Source organism: Manduca sexta, unplaced genomic scaffold, assembly GCF_014839805.1.
Source record: "Manduca sexta isolate Smith_Timp_Sample1 unplaced genomic scaffold, JHU_Msex_v1.0 HiC_scaffold_3307, whole genome shotgun sequence".
Classification (NCBI taxonomy): Eukaryota; Metazoa; Arthropoda; class Insecta; order Lepidoptera; family Sphingidae; genus Manduca; species Manduca sexta.
Window position 1 is genome coordinate 310 of NW_023594361.1, and position 11,567 is coordinate 11,876.

An 11,567-nucleotide genomic window follows, 5' to 3' on the forward strand; every position below is an offset into this window, starting at 1 on the left:
AGGTATTCACTAAAAAGGTACCTACATTATTATCTAATCCATGTTCTAATAAATCCTTACAACTACGAAGTATGTAGTCTATTGTCTAAGGCAGGCTTTTCCGCACACTCACGCTTTTTATCGTCAAAGGGACAGGCGGGGGCAAAACTAATGCACCCACTTTACGAAATATGTATTCCATCCCATGGTGTGATAAGGGGCGAACCTATCGCCCTATCGGGCACAAATTGCAAAATTTGGGCAGATACCGAATAGAAAAACCCAATATCACCGCCCGAATCGAGAATCAAACCCGAAATCTCGACACTGCAGTCGTACCGTACTACGCCACTGAGGCAGCACAATTTAATAAGCAAATAAGAAATAAATACTTTTACTGATTTGTTTACTATTCATTTTCATAAATATTAAATCACAATACTGATACCGTTTTGATAAGTTTGCAAAGTTACAACAATTGGAAAATGGAAACATAATTATAAGTGATAAGTACTTGGCCTTTCAATTCTCTGACATAATATATATTGTGTAATCAACTATTCCTGAAAAATAATCAGCAAACAATAAAAGTCGGGAATGTTAAAGAAAAGAAATTTTAATTGCTGATTTATTCTACATGACATGTGACCCTTAGAATCAATATAATATAAACTAAACACTAGTTGTTAACATTGTCTATGTAGGTACACTAAATTAGAAGGTATAAACGTAGGATTATCCAAATATTTTAGTTTTATTGAGAAACAACTCCAACTGAAGATTTATCAGAATATTCTAACCCACATGGAGTTAGCCGAAATTCTAATATCCAAGATATTTTGGTACAACGTTTAAATATAAGACTTTTTGAGGAATAAATATGTTTTAGAATTATCTTTTTTATTAACTGTCATTTTATATTATATACAGCTACAAGTGTTGCTGATACATAATCCGTATGAATATCCTTTGGGTATGCAGTGCTCTTGACAAATAGCGTCCTCTGTTACTTCTTCATATTGGCACCAAATTCGTCCTGGCAGTTTTGGTTCTGAAAAATTACAAAAATATGTTCTTTTACCATCACATTTATTATTTTCCTGCGTAAGAACGATAGAAACATTTATTTTCGATAATTTCCATGGTGTAATATTTGAAACAATAACTTGCTTTATTTTAGTGTTTTTATTCTGAATATAACTGAATTGTTAGCTGTGGTCATTTTGAATTAACTAAAAGAATAGTTCCATTTACACGTATCTGGAAAGCTACGTCATATATTTCGATATTTTTTTCTTTTAGTCTATACAATACAATTCCCATCTAATATTTTTGTTGTTGAGCATACTTATTATTCTTAAGTATTGTACGGTTAAAACTAGTATTACCTACCCAGGTAATACAGGTAGTTAAAACAAGGGTACGCGAATTATGCCGATTTNTTTAAAAAGCAAATGCGATGAATAGTATTTAAGTAGAAACTTTTAGAATTTCCTCGTAATATTAATAGTACTCTCATTGTACAGTCTGTCACAAGAGTAGGTAAACAAAATTAATATATCAAATTGCCATAATACTTTTGCCACCGTATCAACAATCATTTTTCTTTACTGAAATAAACTTCAGAGGGTTAACTTCTTTGTGTGAAAGAATTTTGTAGTTTTAAATTTGTTCAGCAACTCTTGTGGCTGACTGTTCGTATTAACTGCCAGTACAACTCACCGCCCCAATGTCATTTAACTAATATGGTTTTATCCTTAAGCTACTTAATTCCTTTCACTATTTCCTATAAAATTTTAAAACAAAACATATACTTAAGTGTTCTTTTGCAAATAAAAGTTAAACCCACCTGCAGTAGTCTTTTCGTGTGATTCTGTCTTCTGTGTCACGATATAATCTGCATGTGGAAGTGATTCATGTTGTTTTTCAAACGCCACACTGTTTCTCGGAAACGCACACAATTGCACAACATAAAATGAAAGAGCCAGCATTAGAACGTAATAGACTTTAGAGCCCATTTTTATTTCAATCTGTTTTATAGACAATGAAGTGGCACCGAACCGAATAGAAATAAGTAGAGGTCAACGGGAGCAGTACTATATATACGTGCGGACTCTAAGTTATTCTGTTATCGAATGCGTAATTAGGTACCGCTACACCGAGAATGAGTAGTGACTCATTATTACTAAACATGTAATCAGCGCATATACTCAGAACTTCAGAGTCAATTCCTTACTCTTTAATAAATTATGGAATATTATTTTAATATAATTATAGCTTATCATTAGCCATTGTAATAGATAATACCTTGTATTACAATGGATTTGATATTCTTGTATTTGAATGCTTGAGGCATATTCATATCCCTAATCAGTGCTATTGAATTTATAATATAAAGTAATAACACGACATGGCGATAGGCTCGCCCCCTATCACATCACAGGATGAAATACGCCTCTGCCTAGACTTTCCGGGATGAAAGGCGTCAGTGTCCGTATTTGTGGATTTCACACATATTTATGTTCCATTAATTTTGTATTATAACATATTTACTATATAATTATACTAAACTCAAGCTGTTTAGTCAGTTTAAAACAACTAAGTTCAAATATAACATTATAATACTGGTGTGGAAATTCCTTGTAGGTAGGTAATTATTTATTTTAGTGACATAGGAAGGACGAGTAGCACTTTACTCAGAAGTTGTGAAACTTGTAATAGGGACTTCTCCACTCCCTTAGTTCTAATGACACAATTCAACCACATCGATGATGTATGTACCTACATAGGTTTATGAATGTACCTGTCATTCTAACGTATTAGAAAATAACTATTCTAGAAATACAAGAAACATAATCAATTAATTACATATATTATAAAAGTAAGCGCCAGGTAAGTAAAAGCCGTCGCCTGATTTCCTTTAAGGTTCGCGCCAAAAAATGTTCAACTACATTACATTACTAGCGTGAACTGCGCACATAGTTGACTAATATTTCCATCAATCAATAAGGGTTAAATAACATTTACAATAGAATATTTAATGACCAACCTGAATTCTTTTATTTCTTTGTTTAATAAAAGTAGGTAGGTACCTAATTACGAGTCATGCAAAACAAGGTGACTCATTTGTACGGAAATGGTATTTTTGGTCTAACTTATTACCTATATATAAGTATCAATTTGTCTTGAACATCCATTACATTGGTTTGTACTAATTACGCAGGTACAATCAGTCACGAAAATAACTGACCAAGTTTAAATTGATATAATAAATAATAATAATAATTACTTAATTGCAACATTTTTAACCTATAATAACATCAGATCTTTGTAGGAAGTTGTATTTCAGTGAAATAAATAAAATGTAGGGACCGGCTAGTAAATAATTACAAAATTTATTGAATTTTAAATTGTATGGTCTGTGTGGCTATTTTGTGACCAACTATCCGCCCTTTTCAATAAACGATCCCGATCGCTTTTTTCGACCTATCTCAAAAATGAACCAATCATAATAAGATTTTTTTGAAATGCTTACAAATGAGTAATTATAATATCGGATTGAAATTGAAATCTTTTATTGAAAATGGCTATAAACCAATTAACTAATACTTTTACATCGTCGTTCAGCCCGATTATTATGCTGTTTGGATATAAGTACCTACTTATTTAACTTAATCATTAGGAAAAGACTTTTTTTTAAGGACTATTCAAATCTATTGGTTTTATGCAAAATTATCCAATACTAAACATATAGTATTATTAAAAGAAAATATTCTTTATCTTCCATAAATTTAACTAACTACAAAAGTTAAGATTCATAAATAATATTATAGTTTATTTTTATAGTACTGTTTAATAATTATATAAAAATTCATAAAATTGGTTGCATGGTTGAGTTTGTCGACACCAGGGTGTATTATTACTTGCGGGCTAAAAGACGTTAGAGCCTAAAATCGATAGACCACCGTCACTTACAGTGTAGGGAAGGCGCGCCTTGGGCTAAATACCCTATTATTAAAAAATAACTATGCCACTGGATATTTCACGGATCAGATGCTAAATTATTCGTTAATACTTTTTCCCAAGAACGAACTTATACGCAGGCGGAGTCATTAACAATACGACAGTTGATGCTTGCAAAATGCATTTACAATATTGTACTCTGTGCTAGCTACTCATCCCACCGGTTATTACATATTATAAATATGATTTCTAAGTACGATCCGTTTTGTCTTCATACTTCAAACTTGCCTTAAGTCAGGCAAAAATGCCTAGGTGACAAAATTCTCATAAAAAATAAACTTATATATTTTCCATATATTTGGGACAAGAATCGAACACTGAATACCGCTGGCTACTAAATATCGCGTATATAGTGTATAACTATTTCCCCGATACAATGAGGCAAAACAAACTATAAAACTAATAGAACTACTTTATTCAAACATATCATCATAAGTTAATAGTGTTCGTTTGGCATCTTTAGGAGGAGGCGCGCCCCGGTTGTTCGGCGCGGGAGTCCACGCGCCCGCCTGCTGCGGCGGTCTCCGCGCAGGCGTCACGCGCCATCCCTCCTCAAAGCTCTCTATAGCTGCTTGTGCATGCCCACATATATCTGGACTGTCGAATGTCAAAAAGATTCTGAAACAAAAATTATTATGATTGAGTCTGCTGTTTTTGTTTCCAATAATTTAAGAGTTATCATCTATAATTTATAATATTATACATATAAAGCTGAAGAGTTCGCTTGTTTGTTTGAATACGCTAATGTCAGGAGCCACTAGTTCGAATTTAAAAAGTCTTTCAGTGTTGGATAGCTCATTTAACGAGAAAAGTTATAGGCTATATAACATCACGCTATGACCGATAGGAGCGGAAAAATATAGCAAAAACGGGGAAAATTGTAAAAAAAATATGGATTATGGATTATTCCCTTAAAACGTTATAAAAATCTATATTGTAAAACAAAACACTCTCAGCCTATATGAACGCGATAAAATATTACCCCGTATTCATAAACGTTATTTATCTAAGGACAGAGCATTGCTGTGATAACAAGACTGTTTCTCAGTGCTGACGGCATGGTTGTGATTGGCTAATATTGAGATACAACTTTAGTCTAGTTGGCTGTCAGATAAACAAAGCTGAAAAACAGACTTATTATCACAGCAATGCTTTGTCCATTGATAAATAATGTTTATGAATACAGGCGTAAAACTACCAAACAGATTACAATTCAATTTCGTATGGAGGTAGTTTGAGATCCCGGGAAGGGCATAAGCTATTTACTATATCGGAAAATATATAGCGATTGATGATGGTGATTGACAGTAGTTAAAAAACAAAACATACTTTTCATCATCAGGCTCTTGTGCGAATGTAAATGGTTCAAATGTTGTGAGGCGACGTCTGAGTACTTCCTCACTGATTTTTGCTCCCATTACTTGAAGTGTGCAACTCGCGAATTGACAACTGGTGCTGGAGTATCTGAACCAGGAACCTGAGGCCGTGGTGATTTCTCATCTCTAAAATAATTAAAATGGATTATTTTCTATAACAAAAATGCATGTTTGACATTAGGTGCTAATATTATAAATAAGACCTATTAGTGACATAATAAATGGTTTTACATTATGAAACACTATGTTAAACTCTATGGTACACAGATAGGTTGCGTCATGCAATTTTAGCCTACTTCTAAGGGACAATCCTATTGTACAGATCCAAACACAATATAAATCACTTCCAAAAGATATAAAAAGATTATCAATTAAATTTAAGATACAAGAAAACAACTTACTTGTCTCTGCTTGTGACAAACGAGTCATAAAGGTATTTAACCCGTGGTGCAGGTTTTTCTTCAGGTGGTGGTGGTTCTTGGGAAGCACTGAATGGTTGGTATGACGCCACTCCTCCTGCCCCACCTGCAGAACCACTTAGCTTCCGTTCTCTGCCTGGATAGAAAAAAAATTGGTAATAATCAGTTTTTAGTTACACATTTAAGACTTTTGTCAGCTATTTATGTAGTGTTTATGGTTTGGTTCATAACATAGCACAACCACAGTGAACATATTAATTGCATTCTCTTAACTACACTATTTATGAGTTCTAATAACTTGTTACCCACTTATGAAACTTATCTGACTTTATCTAGGATGTTTCAATGTGGAGTATTGAGTAGTAAACCTATTTGTGAATATAGAAATTTGTTCATTTTGTTGTGTCACTTTAAAACTCATAAATTAAGACTCTACCTATTATAAGGCACCTTATAAGTTAGTTTTCATATTCAGATTATACACTTTGCTTTTGTAATCATTAATTGCTTTAAGTTATTCATACTAATACTAATAAAAGTAACTTAGGGTAAGATACTATATAAAATAATTTGTCTAGTATTTGGGGATTATTACTTTTGTATTGGATTGCCTTCAGATTATTTTGATCTTAGTTACAGCTGATATCTTAAATTAAACAGACTGAATATGGCAATTCTACCTATGTGAGAGAGCCAAGAGGGTTCATCTCAAGCGGCCCGATTCAATTTTGGCTGCCAGAGCGCCCCTTAAATATTTTTAATAACTTTTTGAAAATCCTGCTAATTCATAGAAAAGCAATGTGAATGCTTGAAAAGAACATCATTTGATACTTTGGATATATATTGTTTTTGTTGTGTCTGTCTAAGTATGTAATATAAAATGTTGTTAGCTAATAGTAGGTTAGGTTTATTTTTTTATTAGTCAGATGACGGTAGGTTGAGGTTATTATAACCATCCTGAAACTCTGGCTCTTGCAGTAACAGACAATAGAAGATAAAGATTATTGTTTTATGACTAATACCCTTCTTTCTTTATCCACTCCCTATAACAAAAAATCTCTATAAGGAAAAAAGATCAGTCCCTTGACAGTCATTATAAAGTTTACACTGGGTAAATACTATTGCTTAGTTCTAGCCAAATCTGGTATATAGTCTCGGTATGCTCATGTCCTTAACCTTCCTAAATGAACTTCATGCATACATGAAGGAAATCCGAAATTGGCTTAGTATCCAGTAGTACACTAAATCAATCAATAACTTGTGGCGGTTTGGACGTTAACATAGTTGCTTATTTATTAACATAGTTATTGTATTTGTTTACAATATTACCTGCCCGTGGCCGTTTAAATGTTGCGTTCTGCGGTTGAGGTGGTGGACTCTTTATAGCTTGAATAGCTCCGCTCTTTATTAATTTTCGTGCTATTTCACGCGCATCTCTTGCTTCGGTAGGTCTTTTAGGCAATATAGGTTTTTCAGGTTCCTGCTTAGGAGCTTTTAATGCCTGAAGAGCTTTTTTCTTTTTTTTCAATTTTTGATACTTTGCTTGCAACATCAACTCCTCTTCCGTCAAATTAGATGGGAAATGTAGATAAACCATTTTATTTATTAGATCAGTGTCCCAACTTCCAACACCCAAGTTATTTTGTTTATTTACAATTTTGAGAGTAACTGAGACAGGACTTGTAAGTTGCGATATTATCAGTCTGACTTCTGAGCAGGGTGACCACCTCAAAAATCGCGAATCTGCCTGACCCTGGCAAAAAATCTGCCAAAATCTGCCTAACCCAACTCCAGAATATATCTAAAATATGCCATCATATTATAGCATCCATGAAGACGGGTATAAATAAATTAAATACTATGTATTCAAAGGAATTCCTTTATTGAACTTGAAACATTTGACTTTTTTAATTACTCCATTCACTACATATTTTTATGTGTCACTCTGGTCGGTACGAACGCTCGTATTTTCTCTTCATCATACACGGAAAAACAACTGCACACATTAAGGCGATACCTCAAGGTCCATTTTCATACATTTTGTTTCGGCTTTAAATTTAATATGACGAAATTTTAAAGGCAGAAATATCCATGATTATTAATTATTTTTACATTTTTCTTTCAACTGCGAGAACTAATCACTAACTAGACGTGAATTTAAATTCTTTACTTGCCAATACTTGTTTAGTTACCCAGATTAAAGCCGAAACAAAATGTATGAAAATGGACCTTGAGGTATCGCCTTAAACGCTAAAATAATAGCACAGGAAATCCCCGTACTATGCCCGTGACAAAGTTGCTAGCTCAGTAAATAATTTCCTACCAAATATATGCATAATAAAAAATAATGTAAATAATAAGCAACAGAAAATTATAAGGATTCAATTTATATATAATAAAGATAGAGATTCAAAAATAATAAAGATTAGCTTGAAATCTGTCAAAATCTGCCACTTTTTTGAAACTTCAGCTTAGTCTGCCAGAGTTAAAATTTTGGTGCCAAATCTGCCCAAATGGCAGAAATCTGCCACAAATGGTCACACTGCTTCTGAGTATTATCATGAATGAAGATACATGACAGTTGTCACTTGTCAGTTGCCAGAGGATTGAAGACAAAGAGAATTATAATATATATGGAAGAAGAAGTAGAGCTTTCAGCCCAGAGTGCGATATATAGGGGCTCAACAACCAAATCAAACTAAAACTCTTTACGTGCATAAACATATATATTTGAAAAACGGCAAAATGTTTAGATATATATTTTTCAAACTTTTCCTTATTTTATATTACTCCTAGTTGTGTATTTGTGAATACAGAACCTATTTGTGAATACAAAATTGCGTTACGTAAATAATACTTGAACGGACCCTTAGTACCTTAGTTAGTGCCGATCACTGTATCACTATATATTTGATTTTCCATATATATTATAATTATTATCTTTGGTGCCGATTTTGCCCATGTTCAATATAATTTTACTTTTTTTTATTCTGAGATTCTAAGGGTCATGCCTTGGATCATGTAGTCTGACCAATGACTAAATATAAAGAGGACAGGCCTCAAAAGTTAGCTATATGAATAAGTTATATTTATGTTAGGGAAATCGACGCAGAATTGTCAATATATATGTCTATCTCTTTTACTCAAAGCTTATTTGGAACGCAACAAAAAAAGACAAAAATAATTGCTTTCTTCCCATATGGCACTATTTCGTTTACTTCAACACACTGGGACCGCCTTGCGGCAGAAACGCCATTTTATGCGGGCTAGTCAGCAAGTACATGTAGTGTCAGACGATGTAAACAAATCTTCATAAATATTGAATTTAAAGTAATATAATCATATTCTCAATTGTTCAGTGTGTTTATTAGTGTATTTGTTAAGTTTCGAAAATGACTCAGTGTTGTGTGAAAGGATGCAAATCGAATTCACGCAAGAAAGACCCCGAAATATCTTTTCATAGGTTAGTAACTGTTTTTACCGAAAATTAGCAAATATCTTTGTATATTTACTTTTTGGATGTGTTTTTATCAATTAAAATGATATGTGGATCTGGTTTGTTAAGCTTTGGACCCTTTTAGGCGTGATTTATACACATTAAAATCATTATGTTTGTTTACACACGAGCTTACGGATGGGTGGGTGGATCTGTTTAGAAATTATTGATATCGATATTTTAACAGACGCCCGTTTATCAGTTACGGTTTTTGTCTTTGAAAGAATGTTAGAGCACACATCAATATTGTATTATTCAGAACGACAAACTAAGTGAAATTAGAATATTTTTTAAGATAACCCAAAAATGTCAATACCAAGGCCAAATGAATTGAGAATATTGAGCGACGTGATTGGAATCCGACACCAAAGACATATGTCTTTACATGGATAACTGTTTTCCAACAATATTCCCGATAAGTAAAATAGTAATGATTATTATACTTCACCTAATAGTAATATTACTTTAATATATTGCTATGAATAAAATTAGAATTGTTACATAAAAGAATAGATAAACATAAAAGAAACAACATAAAGATGAAATGTAAGATATATTTTTACAATTGGCGGTCTTATGTTTCGAGCAACCTTGCATGCACGGAAATAGATACATAATCATATTGTTGTTATTGCAAATAATTATTATAATTGATTATCTTAACCACCATTTTTACGGTCATTGATTTTAGTTTGCTTAACCATAGTTATGTTTCTCGATCAAAGAGCATAATAATAAAATAAAATAAAACCAACCAAATAATTGCTAGCTACGCTATCTTATTCCATTTATCATGTATTAAATAAATATCTTAATCTGTAACTTAAATTTTTAGCAAGGAATAGTGCAACATACAAATATAGATCAAACACAACTGGATGCTTGTCACAACAGGTACTGCTTTGTTTAACAATTGTTACTTATAAATCAGTTTCAGTTTGTTTGTTTACATTATGGTTTGTTATATTTATATTATGGTAGTTCCTAACCCCTTTCGTATTTGATCTTTTTGGGGCTTGTTTGTCTCTCTTAATTCTTCGATGTCGATACAAAATTTTCGGTACTAGCATATCACTATTGTAAGGGGCGGAGTCGGCACCATTTTATGCATTAAATGTGCCGCATGTCACGTGACCATATCACTCATCCTCTATACTTCTTTTATCATTGAGTCTGACACTGTGAAGCTGATAATTCGGCTGACAAGCAATGATAAAAGGGTATAGAGGATGACCGATATGGTCACGTGACATGCACGAATGCATAAATGGCGCCGACTCCACCAATAGGTATATGCTAGTACCGAAAATAATGTATCGACATCGAAGAATAAGAAAAATAAACAAGCCCCAAAAGATCAAATACAAAAGTGTTAGGTTCTACTTTATAAATATAACAAACCATAATATACACAAACTGAAACTGATTTATAAGTAACAATTAAAAGAAAGCAGTAACTGTTGTGACAAACATCCAGTTGTGTTTGATCTATATATGTTACTATTCGCTTGCTAAAACTGAGTACAGATTAAGATATTACTAATACATGATGAATGGAATAAAGATAGCGCAGGTATTTGGTTGGTTTTAAATTATTGCCATTAGCTCGAAGCGCCATGTTTCAGCAAACTAAAATCAATGAGCGTATAGATGGTGGTTGAGATAATCAATTATAATAATATTTGCAATAACAACAATATGATTATATATCTATACGTGCATGCAGGTTGAGACCGCCAGTAAAAATATATCTTAAATTTCATCTTTACGTTGTTTCTTTTTATGTTTATCTATTCTTTTATGTAACAATTAATTTTATTCATATATATTAAAGTAATATTACTATTAGGTGAAGTATAATAACATACTATTTTACTACCGGGAATATTGTTGGTAAACAGTTATCTATTACTCGCGGTACTTTTAACGTGTGGTTTATACATTTCTTCTCAAAATGTAAAGAAAAATATATGTATTTGGTGTGGGATTCCAATCACACGCCCATATTCTCAATTCCTTGCCCTGGTTTTAAATTTTTTGGTAATCTAAAAATATTCAAATTCTACTAAGTTTGTCGTTCTGATAATGATATTGATAACTAACATGGAGATTAATATGTACTACGTACACCTGGAGAGCTGACTGATGCCGGAAAAACGGTCTCAAAGGGAATACTTTTTGGTAGCTGTGTCCTTGTCTAATATGGTGACAATGAGACATTAAAATATAGGACAAAATTATTTATTGTTGTACAGATTACACTTACCGTTTTAA

At 32.6% G+C, this 11,567-nt stretch overlaps 2 protein-coding genes across 2 annotated transcripts; both read right to left on the bottom strand.

Annotated features, from left to right (window-relative positions):
* Positions 1-577: 577 nt before the first annotated feature.
* On the bottom strand, positions 578-2,131 carry LOC119188572. Its single transcript, XM_037446626.1, has 2 exons — positions 1,829-2,131; positions 578-1,030 (listed from the first exon to the last, which is right to left on the bottom strand). Exons 1-2 carry the CDS (start codon positions 1,995-1,997, stop codon positions 900-902), a joined length of 300 nt encoding a protein of 99 aa, XP_037302523.1. The 5' UTR covers positions 1,998-2,131; the 3' UTR covers positions 578-899.
* Positions 2,132-4,396: 2,265 nt separating this feature from the next.
* On the bottom strand, positions 4,397-7,508 carry LOC115445073 (negative elongation factor E). The gene is given in 5 exon segments (XM_030171160.2): positions 4,397-4,620; positions 5,332-5,458; positions 5,461-5,504; positions 5,780-5,933; positions 7,127-7,508. Coding segments are annotated over 5 exon segments (798 nt in total). The 5' UTR covers positions 7,395-7,508; the 3' UTR covers positions 4,397-4,415.
* Between the last annotated feature and the right edge of the window lie 4,059 nt (positions 7,509-11,567).